At 36.4% G+C, this 24244-nt stretch overlaps 1 protein-coding gene across 1 annotated transcript; it reads right to left on the bottom strand.

Annotated features, from left to right (window-relative positions):
* Nucleotides 1-3404: 3404 nt before the first annotated feature.
* Nucleotides 3405-7087, bottom strand: LOC131605146 (uncharacterized). Its single transcript, XM_058877539.1, has 9 exons — nucleotides 6987-7087; nucleotides 6602-6907; nucleotides 6268-6525; nucleotides 6107-6181; nucleotides 5741-6027; nucleotides 5446-5637; nucleotides 5249-5359; nucleotides 5074-5149; nucleotides 3405-3452 (listed from the first exon to the last, which is right to left on the bottom strand). Exons 2-9 carry the CDS (start codon nucleotides 6680-6682, stop codon nucleotides 3405-3407), a joined length of 1128 nt encoding a protein of 375 aa, XP_058733522.1. The 5' UTR covers nucleotides 6683-6907; nucleotides 6987-7087.
* Between the last annotated feature and the right edge of the window lie 17157 nt (nucleotides 7088-24244).

The following is a 24244-nucleotide window of genomic DNA, read 5'->3' on the forward strand; positions in this document are numbered from 1 at the left end:
GTGACGGCCTGGATTGGCAAATTAGTGACGAAGGCTTATGCCTTGTGCCTCAGATTCCGGCAATTGGTGATGGGGGCTGAAGCTTCGATTGGTACCACATGCATATACATGAGTCATGTCCCATGTGTCATATGTGATTCATAGTTGTGGCGTTTTGTGACTATATCGTGATTGTATTTCGTGACTTGTTAAATGATGGAAGTATGTGAAGATATGAATTGATGATTTTATGAATAGTATGACGATGTCAATATTTGTGAATGTGATTAACTGAATATGTCTGGTGTGATTTATATGTGATGTTTTGTGATTAGCCGCATATGTGATGTTTTGTAATTAAATGTATATGTGATATTTTGTGACTAGATGAGTGACATATATGTTGTGATGTTTTGAGACTAAAATTGTGATTTATACTCGTGATGTATCATGATTTGACTTCCAAGTGTATGACTGATATAATTATATATAATTGATGCAATGAGAAGTATGTGAGATTCATGAGTTAGTGAAAGTATGAAGTGTATGGCAATATTAATACTGGTGATGTGATAACTATATATGTGTGAATCCTAATATACAATTTATCATACGCTCACTTATATGATTTGATATCTCACCCTTTTCTCTTGTTTCGGTGTTGCCTTTATATTGGTAACGTACAGGTGTTCAAGTATGATGATTTAGTTGCCGTTACTTGAGTCGGTTGTCGCTCTGATACGTAGCACTCGGGGGGACGATTTATGATGTTTATGATGTTGTTGATTTATTGTTTTATCTTAGTTTAATATGATGTTATTGTTTCAAAGATTGATAACTATGATTCCGCCATGTTTTAATAAATGAAGCTACTTCGTTTTGAAAAGTATTATATGCTGAGTATTTGTTTAGTTGGTTAAATAAAGTGCTATGTATCCGCTAAATGCAATGAAGTGATTTGTTGTTAAATGAATATGTGACGCCTCATTTGTTTTTCGAGAAATTTTGAAACTCTGATTCTTGAATAATTGTCGGGTAGAAATGGGGTGTTACAGGATTCATTTGCAGTCTCTCAAAAGCGTGCTAATATAAGACATCATCCAAACTTCTGGGATCCACTAGGATGCACTTGACATCCTAATAGACTGATCTCGTCATGAGGGACGTGACATACCTATAAAACATCGCTGAGTTCCCTAAATATACATACTTAGATGTTCTTCAAGGAAGAGGTATTATATCTTCTTCTTTAGCTAGTGGTAGTCACTTGTATGAAATTATTTTCTTTGTGGTACTTACACAACTTGTTTTACTAGTTACCTGTAAATTTCCACTTGCCATTTTGGAGCTAGAGGAAGAGGGATGACGCGTGTTTGAAGTACTTCATGCAAAAAATGCTCTCATTTGGCGTTGATAGGCATGTAGCTCCATATGGGCTTCCCAATGGGTTTGAAGGTTGCCTTGTCACGGATGGGAGGGATAACATAATTCTTGTGTTGGTGGGACGATTTGGATCCTCACGTGTCATGTTCTTTTGCATGCCCGATTTTCTTCTCGGTGTTGTTTTCCTCACCCTTTATCTAAGATTCATCTCCCACCATAATTTCTTGTATGAACTAGGCAGGCTTTTCGGCGAAACTCTCGTTGAAGTGCCAGAATTTGAGTCCAATATTGAAAGATCCTATGAACATTTCCTAGTAAATGTGCGCCACTTTGATGGTATCCTTGTTGAACATGGCGGGGTATTCTCTTTAGGATTCGAAATGTCCATGGTGAATAATGAACAACCTAGTCATCGAGACCCTATGATATTTTCTATAGAGAACTGGTGAATTTCCTTCGTAGAGAGATCCTGATAGCTAATCATTGAGAGCCAGGATAGATTCACATACCATCTCAACATCGTTTCTTTAAATGTCCTAGAAAGAAGCTAACTTAAGGGAGTCAACAATGCTAATTATCGTGATATGAGTGTTGATGACACTAATATGCTTTTGGGGCCGCTTTTTGCCTCAAAGGCTACCAATGAGGGTAGTTTGAAGTTATTTGGAATCGACGTGTCCTAGATTTCGTCATAAAGGGGTTATGGATCTAAGATCTTCGTACCTACTGGTTGGTAGACCTTTTGATGTTGTTGTTGATGAAGATGCAAAACGTTGTCTTGCAGGGTTTCATTGTGGCGACATAATTATTTCATGGTGGACTGCTTCTCTGATATGGCTTCTTGGTCGTTGTTGCTTTGGCTAGTCCATCTCACCATTGTTGAATGACGGACAAGACGATTGTTGCTTTAGATAATGGCATGATCAGAGTTAGTTTTATTGGGCCTCATAGTGGACAATTGTACTTGCAGTGAGTAAAATAATATAAACCCTACTTGCGGTGCAATACGCAAAATGGATTATTTTGTTCTGATATGTAGAAAAAAGTTAATCAATTGCCCAACTGTCCAGATGGAGTATTTATACTTTGTCGATGAGTCAATAGAAAAACTGATTCTAATGCTATTGAATTTGACCATGCACCCTTGACTTCAATCAAATATTATAAATGAACGAGATCAATCATCCCTAAAAATAGGTGTGATTAACCTATAAAACTTGAAATCCTTATATTATACACCTAACATGTGACTTGATAAATGTTTCTAGGAGTCATAACTAGAAGGCATTGATTCAAATTGGGTCACCATCTTATCATATCTTTTAGCGTCCAAATACACTCTATTTTATTTACGGATTGGAGAGTCCATATGTCAAATTCTCTACGCCTAGTCAAATTATCCCAATCCAATGTGTTTCTTCAAATTAAATAAAAAGTTAAAAGTGACCAATTATTATTATTATTTCTACAATTTCCATCACGTGTTCCTTTTCCAAGAATGCAACCATAATATTATTTACCTATTCATCCACATTAAAAAAGTTATAAGAAATAAATTATGAAAAATATAACAAATTTTATATAGTTGTTCAAAATGGAAAAATATATTTTTGAGAATGCACATTTTGTTTTGTTGATAAGGAACACTTTCCAAATTAAATTGTGCAGTGTCCATATTCATTAAAATTTACGCACGTAGAGGATATATGCCGTAGGAGACATGAGTAAGGAAAGTTGTCATGTAATGGGACCCACCAATGTGTAAGATGGTAATAAGGATTCTCGTGCCGACCGTAAGCATCTAATGACAAAAATGATAGATAGTGATTGCATGTTATTGTGCATTATGGTACATAACATGATAATTGATAACATGGCAATCTTTAACCCCACAACTCCACTCCTATGGCAAGCAAAATTACAACATATCTTGGTGAATTTGCATGCTAATTTCTAGAGCTGCCGATATTGGTCGAAGCTAACAATTTAAAAGCAATTGGGCTTTTTGGCCCATTTTTAAAATAATTGTAAGAAAATTTCCTTTAATCTTCCCGCAAACTATTTGAATTGTCTAGAATATCATTTGAATTCTGCGATCAAAAATGTATTTTCAAAACGTTCAAACTAAACTATAGAATCTCAGTATGCAACATGTTGTATGTGTTTGATTCTGTAATTCGAACGTGCACCATGATGCATGCTTTTGTTTTTATAATTTAAAGGGTTAGATATGTTTTTCGTCCCTATAAATAAATTAATATTTAATTTTAGTCTCTAAAAATTTTTTTTTCAATAAATGGTCTTTCTAAATTTTTTTCATACATTTTTAGTCACTGCTATGTTTTAAAATTTTAAAAACTGTTTAATTACCCTTTAATTTTTAAATTTTTGAATAATTTTTTTTATACATGTTAAGAATACTGTAAAATATTTATTTACCAAATTTTAGAATTTTTTAAAATGACAAGAATTAAATATGAATTTTTTAAATTTCAAGAAATAATGATAAAAGTAGTGAAAATCTCGACTTAAAAATCAAATTTTGAGTTTATTTTTTTCAAGAAACTTCTTAATTCTACAACGAGGAAGGGCTTTTAAAGCGCTTTTTATAGCCTTTAAAAGCGCTTAAAAGCGCTGTGAAAGGTGGCGCTGGCGTAGCTAACAAAAGCGCTTCTGAAAGCGCTCTGGTAGGCCCCCCCTATAAGAGCGTTTTTCTGGAAAAAGCGCTCTTGTAAGCCCCCCTTTAAGAGCGCTTTTCTGGAAAAAGCGCTCTGGTAGGCCCCCCCTTTAAGTGCGCTTTTTCCAGAAAAGCGCTGTGATAGGCCCCCTTGTGAGAGTAAAAAATAAAAAAAACGCAACATACTAAAGCGCTTTTGAAAAAGCGCTCTTATAGGGTGGGCTTTAAGAGCGCTTTTTCCGGAAAAAGCGCTCTGATAGCCCCCCCTATGAGAGCGCTTTTCCAAAAGCGCTTTAGTATGTTGCTTTTTTTTTTTATTTTTTTTGCTTTTTTATTAATCTTTGGCAGCGCTTTTACAAAGAAGCGCTTTAGTAGGTGGGCCTTTAAGAGCGCTTTTCAAAAGCGCTTTAGTTGCTAAATGAGGTATTTTAATGTGCAGCCTGTAATTTAATCCTCCCAGTCGACCTGTAATATTTTCGACCTGTAATATGTTTTCAACCTGTAATATTTTCGACCTGTAATTTATTTTCGACGATATTATTTCAGCCATCAGTAAGACAATATATATATACTAATATAATACCATTATAATATCCAAAATTATATATATACATCATTACAACATCAATAATATTATAGTTCAAATCGACACAAATCCTACATGAAAAAGCGCTTAATATAAAAATGACACAAATCTTCTTTGATTTCTTCCAACTTAAGCTTCGGGTACGCAGTAGCACGGAATTCGTCAAGGTACTACAAAACAAAAACATAATATGAATGATATATTTAGTTAAATGTAATAAATTATATGAAATTATCTTAAGTTATAAATTCATACCTTGAGCGGAATCTCTAATTGATTCGCCTGAAGGATTTCTTTCATATACCTCAAAACAAAGTATCCGCAATCGTAACTGTTTCGCTGTTGCGGACACTACATAGAAAAACAAATAAGATTCTATAGTTGTCTTGTTTTATCAAGTAGCATAAATATATTATAAGCAACATTGTGAAAAATAATGTACCTGCACTTGGATCCAAGTAATGTTGTTAGATTTAGTTCGGGATACCTGTGCGTCCCGTTGACTTCGGAACACTTGTATTGATCTAATTAACAAATATATAAAAGCATATGTTTAGATCAATCCCACAAATAAGTAAATATATAAATATACACGAATATATATTTAGAACGATCCCACTTACAAATCAACGATTTCCTTCATGGCCGGATAATTGGTCCATTCACCATTTACCGAATTCAGATAATACACGACTTCCCTTATAGGGTTGATAGCAAGCAGCAACCAGTGTGCTCTATAAATTAAAACAATAGGTTATATGAAAATTTTGCTATACACAAAAGAAACAGAGATTAGATGAACAAAGAATGAGAAACTAACCCTACTGGTCGGGTATTATACGCCCAAAGATGCAGACTTTCTGTATTGCCGGTGGACATGAAACTATCTACTAAGCGCTGTCTAACTGATTCCGGTTCCGAAGCAATTGCCATTCCGCTGCAGTGGGCGGAAGACACGAAACGGAATCTGTTAGACAACGGAGTCCCGCGCAACACTCTGTCATACAACAACCTTAAATAAAAACATAATAAACATTAGATTATTTTCATTGAAATGTGTAAATAAATTATATTGTGGGACTAATTAAATAATATATCGGATGAGTGAATATTACCGGATGTATGAGTGCATGTTAGTGACGCCTAGTTGATCATGCTTAAAAATCTCCTCCAAGTCATCAATTGTAATAAGTGACTTGAATTCAATACCGAAGACACTTTCATCCATAACGATTTCACGTAAAGCACCATCCTTCAAATCGGACATATCAACCATTGTTGCGAGCGTCGACCGGTACCGAGGCACAAAAGCACCGCCTTTTTTTCCCGCTGGCTTCGGAGGACCAGTGGGTGGTACGGTACGAACTTGCTGCGTCACTTGTTGTGACTCCCGAGCGGATGCCTAAAAATCATATAAGTTAGGTAAAATATAAAATCATGCAGATTTAGATTCAGATTAATTATTAACACTTTAAATGTACCTCTTTTAGTGATGCAACGGACTCCTCCTCCTGTAAAATCCCTTTACCCTTAACTGTGGGTTTTATAGGAGCAGTCTAAAATTAAAATGTAAAAAATAATTAATAAACGGTTTAGAATTGACATTCGAAAACTAAATGATTCATAATCGTTTTCAATATACCTCATCACTAATGGTAATGAGCTCCGAGGGCCATGCAACAAATGATCCTATTGCATCTCGCAGCAATGTCGTCTCTGAGACCATGTCAGGTACCGGTAGCATCGCATCATGATCTACTACAACATCCACCGATACTTTCAGGTGTCCATCCGGGAGCGGTCTATGGTGAAGTAAATCTCCCAAAGTGTTGTGCACTTTTCCCTTGCCAACTAGTCGATAATTCGGTTCCGATAAGTATAGTTGGCAAGATGAAATGCCCTAAACCAATAGTAAATATAAAGTCATTATCATTAATAAAATAGAACAATTTAAAAGGAAAAAAAATTATAATTACCTCGGGAAATTTCCTTTGATAGTTGATACTAGCCTTATCACTAGTTTCTTTCACCGATGAAGTGTTGCACTTTTCTCTCATATACGCTTCTTTATCTCTTTGCAATTCAGAGACTTGTGCTTGCAATTCCGCCAACTTTTGCAACACTTCTTCATTTGAAGGATTTCTTCTCCTAGGACTCTTGTAAAAAGAGGTTGGAGTCACACCATGACCCTTACCCCTCACCCGACCGGGATACTCAGGAGCATCTAGTGCTCTACTAAGTACGCTCCCCTCACCGGTGGATGCCGATTGCGACAAGGTCTCCTGTAATTCATTTACATTAAAAAATCATTTATATATTAAAAAACATTTGATTTAATTAAAGACACAGTATTATACTTACACATTCAGTAAAAACTCTCTGAACTTCGGGATCGACAGCATGATCCTTGCCCACACGAGCTTCCCTCCACAACACATGTTCAGGAAGTGAGGTTTCCTCACTTTTAGTCTCCTCTAACTATGCATTGACACAAATGATAAAATCGTCAAATAAAACACATTTAGACAATTAATTAAAACGCATTTCTATTTACTTACAATTTTATCCTCCAAGCGTGCATATCCCAAACGCCCTTTTTTGTATGGATATGCGGGTTTGGATGCTCTCGCACTATTCTTGGCACTCCTTTTCCGAAAATCTTCATCTCTTTGCTTTACAAACTCAGCCCAATCTTCTTCACCAATGAAGATCTCATACTTTTTTGGCCGTCCCGGTGCCTCTTCAAGAAAGTTTCCATCTTTATCCTTAAGATAAGTGTTTGTCAAAAAAGCTTTCCACCCTCTATATCTTTTGCCGGCCAAACCAAGTATGTAGCGTCTACGATCATCTGGTATCTCAAAAGTCCTCTGCAAAAAAACATACTCATAGTGTGTTAGTATAAGTAATTTAAACAATTTATCGTCAAGATAATAACAACAATTAACCATATATGATATATACCTGAAGCTCGTCCCAAATCGCTTTTTTTTCGCATCCAAGTCTTCGCTTTTCAGATTCCATTTAGCTACGGAGACCGGAATATGCATACGAACAAGTGTACCAATATAACTTGTCAACTTTGCAGAATTAGGACCAATTGCTTGTTTATCAGAATTCCATTCCAATCGGTATACTAATCCTTGGTCTCTATGTCGAACGATTCCCTTCATGATAGTGATGCCTCGTGCAACTTCTTTTGCTTCAGTATCAGGTGGAGCATTTGTATCCGTGGCGTCTCTTTCTTGAGCATCTCTTTCTTGTGAGTTTTCAGGTGGAGCATCTCTATCCGGAGCCATTTAACCTGTATCAAACAAACTAAAGCACATTAGTACACTATTAATAAGCTAACAATCTATACAAGTAAAATGGAAGTCAAACCATGCATGTACAAGTAAATCGGAAACGAAATCGGTACAAATCAAAATAAGCGTCAAAAAATAAAGTTGTCGGAATTGAACGAAATTTACATGGCTATGGTAAAACGTCCCCACGGACTCAAAAATAAAGTCGGTTTTCCGAAATTCAGACCCTAAGCCCGACTTTTGATTACGGGCAGAAGCAAAACCGATAAAAAAACAGTCCCGAAATGTAAAGATAAGTGCATGAGCAGCTCCGGAATCGTCAAAATAGTATAGTTACATGTAAAGAAGTCAACAAACGGATACATGGTTCAAAAGTTATGTACAAAACGAGAATATGCACCAAAATTGAATAAGTACTATACTATTGATTAAAACAATCGGTACAAATTGAATAAAACAAATTAGTCGGAATATGTATACTATTACCTTTATCACTAACGTCTCTTTCTTTTCTTGGTAGGATTGTGTTCTACGCGTCTCTTAACAACGCGGACGGTTGGATTGATCCAAATACCCTCATTATGATCATTTCTAGTACAAGATTCATTCTCATTTTGATCGTTTCTTGTACAAGATTCAATGCCAACACCAATATCACATTGATCTTCAATCTTTTCATCAACTATTTTGTTAGATAAAAGCACTATAGACCATTTCGTACTTGTCGGATCATTGACATAGAACACTTGTTTAGCTTGAGAGGCTAGAATGAAAGGCTCATCTTTGTACCCTACCCTATTGAGATCCACTTGCAAAAATCCTGACTTATCCATTCGTATGCCACTATTATTTTCAACCCACTTGCAACCAAATACAGGAATCTGAAACTTCGCGTAATCAAACACCAAAATGCGCTCGATAACCCCAAAATATGACAATTTTGCAAATTTCGGATTTAAGTCATTCGCACTTGATATGTGCATTGCTTCAGCTACCAAGGTAACACCACTATTTTGCATAGTACTTTTATCATCCTGTTCTTTGGTATAAAATGTGTATCCATTAATAGCGTATGCGCTATAAGAAAGCACAATTACAGTTGGACCATAGGCTAAACATCTCAACCTTTCTGTTACTGAAGCAGGATCTGAACGATACTTTGAATAAATATGATCCCTAAACCACGGTATGAAACTTCGATTGTGCTCTCGTACTATCCAGTTCTCATTTCTATTTGGATTTAAATCTCGGAGAACAACCTTGTGCATTTCAACATACGGCTCAACCTCAATCTCATTGTGCAGAACATACAAGTGCGCTTGATCCCGTTCGACCATTGATACTGTCACAACTTTATTTCCAATTAGCCTTTTTCCTTCTTTTTTTTTGACAATATGAGATCTGGGGAGTCCAACTGATTGAACATTTGACAGATATTCAGTACAAAACTCAACCGCTTCTTCAACAACGTATCGTTCGGCAATACAACCCTCCGGTCGACTTCTGTTTTTCACGTACCCTTTTAATATTTTCATATAATGTTCAGCAGGGTACATCCATCTCATATAAGCTGGTCCGCACAGTTGTGTCTCTTTCACAAGATGAACGACTAGATGAACCATTATGTCAAAAAACGAGGGAGGAAAATACATTTCAAGATCACATAAAGTAACAACTATCTCTTTTTGCAATGTTGGTAAGATCGCGGGATCGACCACCTTACTGCAAATTGACCTGAAGAAGAAACACAGCTTAGTTATTGCGCTTCTTACTTTTTCTGGCAGAATAGAACGTATACCTATTGGTAAAAAATGTTCCATTATAACATGACAATCATGCGTCTTCAAACTCTTTAACTTGAGGTCTTTCATGGACACAAGTCTTCTAATATCTGAAGAGTAGCCTTCTGGAACTTTAACTTCACTGAGGAACTTACACAATGTTTTCTTCTCCTTTCTAGATAGAGTGTAAACAGCAGGTGGCAGATATGTTCGTCTTCCTTTCGTCACGGGTCCCAATTCAGTTCTCATCCCCATGTTTACCATGTCCTTCCTTATGTTAAGGCCATCCTTAGACTTTCCTTGTATATTGAGTAACGTACCTATGACGCTGTCAAATACATTTTTTTCAATATGCATAACATCCAGGAAATGTCTTACGTACAACGACTTCCAATATGGAAGTTCAAAAAAAATGGAATTCTTCTTCCACCCACCCTTGACAAGTGAATGTGCAAAAGGCTTGCCAAACTGAGTGCTCACATCTTTCACCTTTTCAAAAATTTGATCACCTGACAAAAAAGGCGGGGCTGTACCATGTTCGGCCTTTCCGTTGAATGCTTTTCTCCACCCACGGTAGTGATGATTAGGATTTAAGAATCTACGATGGCCGAGAAAGACATTCTTCTGACAAAGCTCCAATCGTGTCGTATCGGTTTCGTCTTCACAAACAGGACACGCCTTTTGACCTTTATTGCTGTACCCGGATAGATTTCCGTATGCTGGAAAATCATTAATTGTTCCAAACAACATCGCCCTCAAGTTGAAACTTTCCTTCCTATACCCATCGTAAACCTCCACACCGTTGTCCCACAAAAACTTTAAATCTTCGATTAACGGTGCCAAGTATACGTCTATGTCATTCCCTGGTTCTTTAGGCCCAGAAATTAGCATAGATAACATCATGTACTTACGCTTCATACATAGCCACGGAGGTAGGTTATAGATCATAAGAATCACAGGCCATGTGCTATGCGAGATGCTTTGAATACCATGCGGGTTCATTCCATCAGTAGACAATGACAACCGAAGGTTTCTTGCTTCTTTTCCAAATTCAGGATAATCAGTATCAACTTTCATCCATTGTGGTGAGTCTGCCGGATGTCGCAACTTTCCATCAATAATTCTTTCATATGCATGCCAAGTCAAGTGTCTTGAATCGGTCTCACTACGATACATGCGTCTAAATCTCGGAATTATAGGAAAATACCATAAGACTTTAGCAGGAGACAACTTTTTCTTATATCGAGGGGCACCACATTTAGGACACTCATTCAACGCTGCATACTCGTTTCGAAACAAAACGCAATCGTTTGGACATGCATGTATCTTATCATAGCTCATGCCAATAGAGGACAACATCTTTTTGGCTTCATACGTTCGATTGGGAAGAACATTATCCTCTGGTAGCATATCTTTCATAAGGGCTAATAACTCTGTGAAACTTTTATCCGACCATCCGTTGTCCGCCTTTAAGTTGTACAACTTTAACACCGCAGACAATCTTGTGAATTTTGAACAACCATCATACAACGGTTTCTCTGCATCGCTTACCAACCTCTCAAACATTTTGGGACAATCCGCAAGATCTTCTTCAAGCGCTTCTGCAATCTCTTCGACTCGATCGCAATCGTATGTGTCTGTGCAATCGTCGTTTGAAGCATACTTCCTATTACACCTCGACTCAGCATTCCCGTTACTTTTCTCACCATGCATTGTCCAACATGTATAACTTCTATGAATTCCAAACCGTAGTAAATGAGATCCCAATTGATTCCCGTCAACCTTACCCCCATAACAGCAACCCAAGCAAGGACACGGCATTCGAAGCGGGTCTTTGGAGTGCGCAACCGCAAACTCAACAAATTCCCATACCCCTTTCTCGTACTCTTTCGACAATCGGTTTGAATTCATCCATGTCTTATCCATGTCTTAATTAAGCTAAACAAGTGCTTCTTCGTTTCTATAAGGAATTCTGTCAAGATAATAAATAGCTATCATCATAATAGAATACCTAATCAGAATACCTAATCAGAATACCCGATTTCTTAAAGAAGACATTACCTTATTTCAAGGTAATATAAGTCCACAAACCAAAAAACTGGTTGAGAGACACTAAATTGATATTAAATAGAACCATAAACAATAAACTATAAGCAGAATATAACAAACTATAAGCAAGAAGAAAGGGATAGTAACCTGAGTTATAGACTTGATGTGGGAGATGGGTAGGTTTGAATCGGCGTTGTACAAGTAGAAACCAGAGACTTCAAAGTAACTGTAAAATTAAACACACACACGATGCAGTTAAATACACCACTACTAACACAATATCAAAAAAACCCCAATATAGAACTCCATTATTTAAAATGATATGAAATCAATTATCAATTAGCTATAGTAACTACAAACACTCGAATTTACAAAAATTATTTAAATATGTTTAGCTATTTATTAATTTAACTTAAAACAAAAATTAAATAAAAAAAGTACTTAATAAGTTCTTGCATGTATCATAAAAAATAAAAGAGACAAACATGAAAATGCATACCATATATTTTACTATACAAATAATTAAAATTAAATAAAAATGTGTTTTGGAATATCATTCATTTCCTAAGTCTACACACAAGCTATACACTAGAACTAATCAAGTTGAATTGAAAAGCAACAAAAAAAGAATAACTATCCATAGATGGAAGATTCTCGGAGATACCCAACCATGTCTTTCATTTTTTACACAAACAATTTCATTGATTAAACCGTAAAAATACCAATAATGTTTCTTCATAAATTCATATATAGTAACAAGAATTTGTAAATTGAGCAAGTTGTGAAAGATGAGAGAAAAAAACCTTGGTAATGGTAGCAATAGAACAAGACAAGAAGAAAATGGTATCAATAGAACAAGACAAAATCACCTATCTCAATAAGCACTTACTTAATCTCTACATGTGAAACAATTAGAGCACTAACGACAAGCAAATCCAATGATCAAAACTATTGAAAATCTATTGATACATTTTCATACAATGATCTAACGGGATAGCTTCCAGAATCCATTATCTCACTGCCACATTTAAACTCACTGTAAGTTTTATATTTTGTCATTCTAGTTCTACTTCATTTAAACTCGTTGTATATTTTTACTGTACTTGATTTATTCAGCTTGTATTTGCTTTACTTTCAGATATTTTGGCTACAATCAACACATGAGCGACGATGATGAAACAAAATTGAACAGTTCACTAATTAGTACAGAGTATGAAGTAGTATTCTTTGAAGCATAACAATAGAAATTTTTAAAATAAAATAACTCAATTGATTTGCTTCTGTTTTCAGTTATGGGAGATGCAAGCAATTCCAATACATTTTCATAAAGCAAGGCAGTATTGATACATACTTGGTTCAATCCATTCCACAAACAGTTAGTATGCACAAAAGCAAGATTATGAACACTTCCATTATAACAAATCTATTGCATCTCGAGTAATAAACAGATAATTCAAACAAATTCGCAAGAACTAACGACAAGCAAATCCAATGATCAAAACTCAATTCAAAGTTTGTGAAGATTACCGAAATTGAAAGATGTCGTGAGAATCGGAGAAGAACTTCGCGGTGGTGGACGGCACCGATGGTTGTGGACGGAGGACCGATGGTGGTGGACGGCACCGATGGTGGTGGACGGAGGACCGAAGGTGGTGGACGGAGGGGCGATGGAGGATGATGAAGAAGACGGTGAGGGTTTCTGTTTCGCGTGCAGAGAAAACGAAAGAGAGAAAGTGAGAAACAGTAGAAGCGTGTTTTTGGTTTTAATTTTATTAATAAAGGCTACTAAAGCGCTTCTGGAAAGCGCTCTCATAGCCTGGTCTATACCAGCGCTTTTGACTAAAAAGCGCTCTCATTAAACCCCCCTACCAGAGCGCTTTTGAAAAGCGCTTTCGTTCCTCCCCCCTACCAGAGCGCTTTTGAAAAGCGCTTTCGTACCCCCCCTACCAGAGCGCTTTTGAAAAGCGCTCTCATACCCCCCCTACCAGAGCGCTTTTTAAAAGCGCTTTCATACCCCCCCTATAAGAGCGCTTTTTTAGCGTGTTTTTTAATTTTGTTTTTAGCGAAGCCTATACCAGCGCTTTTTCCTAAAAGCGCTTTCGTAGGGGTGCTGCTAAAAGACAAATTTGATATAAACGGTCTTAACATGTCTCCAAAAGAATCATTCAAAAATACACATTGGTTTAACAATAGGAACCAAAACTACGTGCATAATAATTTTGTAGGGACCAAAACATGTCATTTGTTTTTCTAGGAATCAAAATCATATTTAACCTTAATTTAAAATTTACAATACGACATGTTCTTTTATTTCTCTATTTGGTAGTTTGTATGTCTGGCAATGTTTTATTGTACAATTTGCTAATTTTTTTCATATTTTTGTCAATTTTCAACAATGGATGAAAATAATATGTTAAGAGATCACAATATGAGAACAAAGACATAATCATTGCCTTTTCTAGACCAGAGTGTCAATGTAAGATCAAGGAGGACATATTTGGACCATCTGAGTCACGACCTAAGGAAATTAAGGTGCATGAGTTTGAGGCTCATGGTGAGTTATATCTTGAAGGCTCATATGAAATGTCTTTATTGACACTTCACGAAGACCAACTGGCCAAACATATTGGCAAAGAAGACGTACAATACGTTTGTCCATTTAATATTTTTAACAATTTATTTTCATTTGTTGTTTTATATTTATTTTAATGTTTTTTTTTAATTTTGTTATGGCCCACTTAAATGCATAAATAATGACAAGAAGATTATTAATTTGACTACTCCAGACAAAAAAAGGTCATTGATTCCATCGGAGATACTGGAAAGTGTGAACTTGCCACCATAGACCACACATGGATTCTCGACTACCTTTTCTGAGATATGACGTGAGGAGACAAGCACCTTCCATCTACCAGTTAAGGAAAATGACAATGACACTATGCAACGTGTCTTGTCAACTGCATCTTCCCATCCAAGATTGTCTTCTTGATCACAGTTCATTGAACAATCCTGAAGCGATGAACATGATTGTTGAGTTAATTAGATCAAACCCATAGGTTTCCATTCAATTGTCATATCCAAAAAAATTCCCTCCCATTTCATTTCTACCTGGCTTATGGTTCTATTTCATCTGCATAAATTTTCATAAATCCATCATTCATTAGGTGATCATGCTTTCATTCATTGGAGAATAAGATTGGCTCATTGGATCAGCAGTAATGGACTAATTAAGGATTTCATTCGGGTTTGGGTTTATCCATCATATGTGGTTTGTTTCAATCAAGATATTTCTGGTGGATCAAGACTTTTTCGTTTGAAACATTAGGGTTTCTTGCTCATACTAATTGGGGAAGAATAAGGTTGTCGTGGGTTTTAAGTTACAATGCATTTGGTTTAAGTGTTGAATTTTAGTCAAAGTCAACAATGAAAGGTTGACTTTTTGACCAAGTCACTTTTTGACCTTTTGCTACTTGATCCACATCTTCAAGGGATCCATTTAATTAGAACTACACGATTCAAAGAGAATCTAAATTCACAATTGAATTGAAAAAAAGAAATTTCATTTGCTTGAACTATAAGTCAAGTTTACAAACTACAAGTCAAAAGTTAATGCAATGGGTGTCCAAGTACAAATTTCAAGTACAAACGCAAGAAGAAGCTATTACAAATTGAAATACACAGAAAAACCAATGTTTGGCCAATCGTTGACTTTTGGTCAAGTAATTGACCAAAGTTGGACCTTGACTCTAATGCTGACCCTAGTCCTATTTCCTATATTTTTCTTCAAAACTCCAATTGTCTTCATGGTCAAGTTAGTTCCTTTTCATCTTCACTATTCTTCCATTTAGCTTCCACTTCAATTCCATTTAAATACTTTCTTCATGTACAAACACTTGAGCTCCCTTGAAACATTTCTAAAACCTGCATCAAAGCTAACACCATCAATGCAGTCATGACAGATCCATTCAGCTCACAAAAATCATGCAAAGCCAATATAATTTTAAAACAAAACAATCCAACCATGTTAAATATCACAAATCATCATAAAAGATGCACACATTTGGGATCCAAATATTCATTCATGTTACCCAAAGCAAATTCAGTAATTTCAGTACAAAACAGGAATAACATTCACAATCCAGTCCATACATATTCAAACAAAAAATTCAATAGAGGAGCCAAGAGAACCTAATCCAAATTCAAACAATCAATACCAAGTCATCATAACAAACAACTCCCATCACCATTACAAACACAGTTCATTCAAAGCTCAAACAATTAACCTCATACAATCCCCACTACACACTGAATCCCTAACCATCTAACTTGTTAATCAATAAACCAAAACTTCCAACTAACTCATGTTGTTCCAGTTAACTAACTTGTTGAATCCTAATTCCTAAACTAACCAAATTTTAACTACTTAAGCTTCATAGTTCTAATCTCATTTCTAGCTTTCTAACTAACTTGTTCACTAAATCCTAACCAAAACTAACTTCATAACATAATATAACTAACTTAGTTAGTTCAGATTCCCTCTAACAACCTAGAACAAACAAAAACTAACCAACTTAACTGCCCAAGTTCTCAAATTTGGATACACTCACAAACTAACTCTCTTCTAACTCAAAATTCATCTCTAACAAACTCCAAACTAGTTCCTAACTGACTAAATCTGAGCCCTTGATATGCTATCACACACAGATCAAAACGAGTAATTTTAAAAATTGTAGATAGCGACAATTACTCGAGTTGTCTCACAAGAATTCTTGTATAAATTAACCAATCAAAATCAATTCAAGGGGGTTGTGATTCACAATCGTTTTATAAAAGAGAGTAAAAAAGTGATTAAAAAATAAGTGATTATAACAGGTTAATTTACCGATTCGACTTCCAACTTATCATTGGTTATTACAATTCTAATTACCTAAGCGGCTTCAATTCTTATTTGTTTGAAATACTTATGAAACAAGCGTCAATAATACCACACGAGTTATGCTCCTAATCACCGAATTAAGTAAACGGTTCACCGAATTAAGCAAATGGTTACATACAGCGCAAATTAACGAAAAAGCTAAGTTAAACGCAATTAAAGTAAGGAACATATATCAAACAAATTCAATCCAATATATTCTATAAGAAATGAATTAAGAAAACAAAAATCATAGAAAAAATTAGAAAGGAACTGAATTAAATTAAAAATAATAATAACCTCAAAGTTTTATGGAATCCGAATTCGGCAGATTAAGCCTTCAGATTAGTTCTCAATGCGCAATTCTTACAAAGCTCTCAAAATTAAATCGTGAATAGTGTATTCCAAGGTGAATGAATAGTATTTCCGGCCACTAGGTATAGGAAAACATAAAATTTGGGTTCTAACCCAACTGGGTCAAAAAACAAGAAAGAAACCTGCCTAAAACTAAATATTTTATAATGTATGAAACTTTAACGCATTATCTGGGACTCATGCACTCATAATCAGCTTTTGGCCTCAACAGGAAAGTTGTAGCTCTTTTTCTTAGCTTTCCAACGCATACCCGAACACACAAAACGACATCCCGTAGCTCCAGTTATGATCCCAACTGAAAATTCTATTAACACACGCTCGATGTCAAACTGGATGTTATGATATCCACAATTATGCAGCACAGATAGTAATAACAGAACAACATAAAAACAATAAAGAACACACAAAATTGTTTACCCAGTTCGGTTCAAACAACCTACTCTGGGGGCTACCAAGCCAGGGATGAAGTCCACTATTAGTAGTATTAATTCAAAGCTAAACTCCCCCGTTTACAACTTCTCACTTAATCACTACCCAATGAACCTTCTACCTAGGTTCTCCCTAGATATGGAATATCTCCATTCCACTCCCCCTCAATCACAACAATGATTACACATAAATAAATAACAATTACAAAGAGAAGACACTCTTCAAAAACACACCTTGATCTGCTTAAAAGCTTCAATCAAGAGACACACACTCATGCTTAAAAGATTAGAGTGACATTACACATACATAACTTATTCCAACGCAATCATCAAGGACAATTGCTTGGATCACATGAGACAGCTACAGAACAATAGTTCTTCACAATACAAAATCTTTTGTCTGCGTTCCAAAAGAGGATTGCAGTCCTTTTATATGCAGTCTTGGGCCTTGGGCTTTTTAAGAAACAAATTAGGGTTAACCAAGTTAACCTAATTCATACGCCATCTGTCTGTTACAAAATATGCTGTCAGCAGGATCTTCTGGACGAAATATTCAGCACTCAATAAAAGGTTTCCTAAACTGATAATTGAGATAAATCAGGAAACACATTTAATAAATAATAACAGCTCCTGCTGTCACACACGGATTATATGACACCGATCATGACATTCACTACAAAACCTGTATTAGCTTCACACATATGCAACCTGCATAATACAATATCAACCAGGTATGTTTTACCATTAATGCAGCCAACATGAAAACACCTTCGATCTCCTCCTTTGGCAAATTTTTGGCTAAAACAACCTGTCACACCATACCAGAGAAATACTTGCAGCAGACACAAGATAACCAAAACACAATAAAAACAAGCTAATACACAACAGACAACATACATCACCAGTATGCACACAGTGCTTAGACAAACCAGACAAACAACCACAAGAGCAGCACAAGCATAAACAGATCAACACAAAAATAAGCAAATTAGTATTGTTGATCACACACAACCACCATTCTTGTTGTTCTGGGGTGACATATATTACTTCTCCCCCTGTTTGGCCACAAAAGTTGCCAAAGCCAACATAAATGTCTTCTCCACCTTTTTTTTTCACTATGGTTCTTCAAGGATGCAGAGTCCCAAATTGCTTCTCAAGTTCTCAAACTATGTAGAATCAAGTGCTTTTGTGAAGATGTCATTGATTTTGTTAGAAGCATTCTCGTCACTCTTGTTAGGATCATCTTTAATTTGCATCATATGTACCATTCGCATACTTGCATCATTCAGGGTTCTAACAGAGTTAGTCACTTCTGTATGTATGTGTGGACAAGGTATTGTTTTAAGTGAAATGAACCGAGATTGTTGAGGCATCTCAATACTGTGAGTTAGCTCTAAACTTGTTTCTGAGAGAAAATTGCGCTTTGTGATTACACTAGGGCTATTATGGTGGGATGTCAGCTGAAGGTCCTCCTGGATATCTAGCTTGTTGGCAATATATAGACCAGTGGTTGTCCTTTGCACGAGGTTCCATTTGTCCCCCACCTTGTCTTTGATGTAGTAAGGCATAGTTATGACATTCCACTCTATATTCTGGTGGGATACACCAAGGTATGTCCAGCTTGATTTAAACCAGCTCAACAGATTTGTAGGAATCATACCTGTCATCAGCTTAGCATCTTCAGTTGTGATTACAAGAATCATGCTCTCCTTGCTCTCTTGATCTTTCAAGTGTTGCTGTGAGTCTAGTGCTTTTTCCATCCAGAATCTTGAGACTTGGTCTATCTCTAGTGTCTTCTTTCTCAGGGGATCTTGACTATCGATGGATACCTTCCTTGGGATAGTGTTTGGAGCAGTGATTTCCCTTTGAATGATTCTTTGACTATTTACTGAAGAAAATTCATCAATTCCGGATGCTTTGTTTGTCTCAATTTGCACAATTGAGTTCTCAGCAAATTTTGATGTTAAGACATCTGTGTTGACATTGACATGATCTGCTGAGTGAGTCAACTCACTTCCTTCTACAATATCCTTCATGATTGTTTTGTTCTTGTTTGTAACCGAAAAGCCCCTATCCTTTTTGTGATGTTTGTTTCGCCTGGATTTCCTTTTTCTAGAGTTTCCTGCTTTCTTTACAGCCTCCTCCTTATGTATGTCATGGCTTGAGTGATTAGCATTCACCCATGGCTTTTGTTGAGATGACTCCTCTTTAGTCAGTTTTTCCTATTGAGGGGTATTTCTATTGGAAGATGCCTGCGTTTCAGGGAAAGAGAGCCTCAGGTGACCTAACTTACCACATTAATAGCATCTTTTGGCTGAGATAAGAGTGTGTTGAGCCTCTTGTTTTAACTTCTTTCCCTTCTTCGTGTCTTGCACCTCTCCCTCTAGATCAATAATGTTCATCATGAGTTTTAATCTATCTTCTTGTAACAGGGCATAAGCATTTTCATATCTCGTCAATCTCTTGCTCAATTCTCCATTTAGTACACACATCTCAGAGTATCCAATAGCTAGTTCTTCGCTGGTGAGTTCTTCAATATAAATCTCATCATCAGACTCATCCACTTCTTCTATCAGGATTCTTGTTCTGGGAACATGAGCTTCTGATTTGATGGTTCTTTCTTGATCTTTTTCTTCGTTTTTCCTTTTGGTCATGGGATAAGTAGTCGGTGACTTGGAATTTTTAGGTTCCCATAGATAACAATTATTCTCAGATCTGAATCCTTTCATGACTTCTTCATTTTCTTTGTTGGTAACAATGCACTCTTCTTTAGTGAATCTGACATACATTCCTTCATCACACAGTTGGCTGATGCTTATAAGGTTTGCGGCCAGTCCTTGTACAAGTAAAACATTATGTAGGTTAGGAACACCCTGACCTTCTATCCTGCCAACACCTTTGATTTCTCTTACATCTCCATCACCAAGAGTCACATAGTTGGATCCCTCAAGCTTGAGGTTTACTAGTAGGTTCTTGCTTCCAGTCATATGATTTGAACAGCCACTCTCAAGGTACCAATCTTCTTTGGTGGGCATCCTTAGAGAGGTGTGTGCTACTAGAGCAACATTCTTAGCCATCCCTAATTGCTTCTTGTTACAAGTATCATGTTCAAGTTTAACTTGATGAGTTTGGTCTGGGTATCCAAATAGTCTGAAGCAGAACAACTTTATGTGACCAAATCTACCACAATGATGACACCTCCATTTTTTGAATTTCTTCTTTGAATGCCTCCTTCTTATGTTTCCTTGATGTTGTGACATTTGGATTGACATCTGGTTAGTCATACAAGTCTTGGGTTCTGTCCTCCTGAGTCCAGAGATTAGTTCTTCTTTAGCCACAAATCCCACTTCATACATGTCTCCTGTTCTTTGTCCAGATTCCAGAATTTCTTCCAGAGTATCAGATCCATTGTTCAGCATTTTGAATGACTTGGTCATTTGATCAAGTTTGTGGTTGAACATGCTTACTTCACTACTGAGGGAGTCTATGATTGCAAGATGTTTATTCTTCTCAGTTTCTAGCTCTCTTATGATTATCTCTTGCTTCTCCACTTGTTTGCAGACTTCAGTATTCTTCATATACAACTTCTTGTACGAGGCAGTTAGTTCATCAAAGGTTAGCTCATCATCACTGGAATCATCATCAGATTCATAGATTCTTGCTGAAACTGTGACATGTCTTGCAGTTTCTTCTTCTGAATCTGAGTCTTCATCAAACCAAGTAACAGTCAGTCCTTTCTTTTGCTCCTTGTGGTAGGTAGGACATTCAGCTCTTATGTGTCCGAATCCTTTACAGCTATGACACTGAACCCCTTTCCCTAGATTGGGCTTCTCTTCAGCTTTGAATCTTTTGCTTGAGTCATAGGTCTGACTGATGTCATTGGAAGTGTTCTTGACATTGGGTCTGGACTTCTGATCAACTCTTTTTATAAGTCTGTTGAATTGTTTTCCAAGCATGGCTATGGCGTCTGATAAATTCCCATCACTTCCACCATTGCTTTCTTTTGAATGATCACATGCGTTGGTGACAAAAGTGATGCTTTTATTCTTCTTTTCAATAGGCTCACAGATGCTTGACTCAAAGGTTTGTAGAGAACCAATAAGTTTGTCCAACTTCATGTTGCTGATGTCTTGAGCTTCCTCTATGGCAGTTACCTTCATATCAAATCGCTTAGGCAGTGATCTGAGGATCTTCCTTACCAGTTTTTCTTCAGTCATTTTTTCTCCTAAGGCTACAGAGTTGTTTGAAATCTCGCGGACATTCATGTAGAATTCATAAATGGTTTCATCCTCTTTCATCTTGAGATTTTCAAACTTAGTGGTAAGTATTTTAAGTCTCGACATTTTTACCTTGGACGTGCCTTCATGTGCTGTTTTAAGAATATCCCAAGCTTCTTTAGCCAGCTCACAGTGTTGCACAAGTCTGAATATGTTTTTGTCGATACCATTGAACAATGCACTTAGGGCCTTGGAATTGCCCAAAGCTAGCTCTTCTTCAGATTTTCTCCATTAAGTTTCAGGAATTAGAACAGTGGTTCCATCTTCCATAAATTTCTCAGGATGTTTCCATCCGCTTTCAACAGCTCTCCAGGCCTTGCTATCCACTGAATTAATGACTGCTACCTTACGAGGTTTCTAGTTGTCATAGTTAGAGCCATCCAGGATAGGTGGTCTATTTCCAAACACTAACAGATCCTTCTCCATAGTACCAGAATTTTGTTATCCCTAGATCTCACCCAGATGGAAACAGGTAGGGTGCATGCTCTGATGCCAATTTAAAATTCTAGTAACACACGCTCGATGTCAAACTGGATGTTATGACATACACAATTACACAGCACAGATAGTAATAACAGAACAACATAAAAACAATAAAGAACACACAGAATTGTTTACCTAGTTCGGTTCAAACAACCTACTCTGGGGGCTATCAAGCCAGGGATGAAGTCCACTATTAGTAGTATCAATTCAAAGCTAAACTCCCCCGTTTACAACTTCTCACTTAATCACTACCCAATGACCCTTCTACCTAGGTTCTCCCTAGATACGGAATATCTCCATTCCACTCCCCTTCAATCACAGCAGTGATTACACATAAAAAAATAAAAATTACAGAGAGAAGACACTCTTCAAAAACACACCTTGATCTGCTTAAAAGCTTCAATCAAGAGACACACACTCGTGATTAAAAGCTTAGAGTGACATTACACATACACAACTTATTCCAACGCAATCATCAAGGGCAATTGCTTGGATCACACGAGACAGCTACAGAACAACAGTTCTTCACAATACAAAATCTTCTGTCTGCGTTCCAAAATAGGATTGCAGTCCTTTTATATGCAGTCTTGGGCCTTGGGCTTTTTAAGAAACAAATTAGGGTTAACCAAGTTAACCTAATTCACACACCATCTGTCTGTTACAAAATGTGCTGTCAGCAGGATCTTCTGGACGAAATATTCAGCACTCAATAAAAGGTTTCCTAAACTGATAATTGAGATAAATCAGGAAACACATTTAATAAATAATGACAGCTCCTGCTGTCACACACGGATGTCATGACATCGATCATGACATTCACTACAAAACCTGTATTAGCTTCACACATATGCAACCTGCATAATACAATATCAACCAGGTATGTTTTACCATTAATGCAGCCAACATGAAAATACCTTCACCAACAATGGACATTTATCAAATAACTGCTAAAGCTAAAAACAACAAATGAAAATAGATTAAAGGCGAACAAATATTTAATTCTAAAAACATAATAAAATGGTAAAATAAACAAAAAAACTAGTGAAATGCCTAAGTAGAAACATAAGAGAATGTATATTAAAATGCACTTATCAACTCTCCATTCAATAACACATCATTTTAATCATATGGTTGAGGATTGACCATCCCTAACCATTTCTCATCTTCAACCAACTATTCAACCTTCCCTTCACCTTCAAGCTTGAGGTCATGCCATTTTCATCATTTCTTCACCTTGATCTTCTCCAATTCTCACACCTCTCTCTCTCTCTCTCTCTCTCTCTCTCTCTCTCTCTAATTCTCTCATACACATTCATTCACCACCTTCTTCCTCCCAGCTTCATCATTTTAACACGGAAAATCAGAGTATAAAAGTCTCAAAACAAACATCACATTTGAGGCGTCACAATTTCGACTTAAACCAAATCATAAATATGCTCTTCATTCATAGATACATAACACATATATCGGAGAAAACTCGTAATTCATTAGTCATTCAATCCAAAACTTAACAACATAAACCAAAATATCGCATATATGCCAATCTTGGCAATCAACAAATCCAACATATCTCATAAGGATGTAACAACATAATCCAATAAAAGATGACAACTTTCGAATATAACAACAAGAAGCAATAAGATAACACGACACAATCAAAAGAGGCTAGACGTCCCCCGAGTGCTACGTATCAGAGCATCGACACACCGACTCAAGCTAATAGCTACATGACTACTCCACGTCATTACCTGCACGTTACCAACAAAGGGTAACAATCAAACAGAAGGGGTGAGATATCATTCATTATAAAGAAACGTATGATAATATTCAAATCATAGTAAAGATCATACATATATCACCACTTCTCATCATATGACATGTTGCCAACAATTCACATCATTCAAACATCTTACGAAACAGTAACCATGTCACTAAACAGTATGTCAACATATTCAATTCACAATAACACCTCATCATCATGTCACAACAAACACACATTCAAGCAACATCAA

The sequence above is a fragment of the Vicia villosa genome, linkage group LG5 (assembly GCF_029867415.1).
Source record: "Vicia villosa cultivar HV-30 ecotype Madison, WI linkage group LG5, Vvil1.0, whole genome shotgun sequence".
In the NCBI taxonomy this organism is placed as follows: Eukaryota; Viridiplantae; Streptophyta; class Magnoliopsida; order Fabales; family Fabaceae; genus Vicia; species Vicia villosa.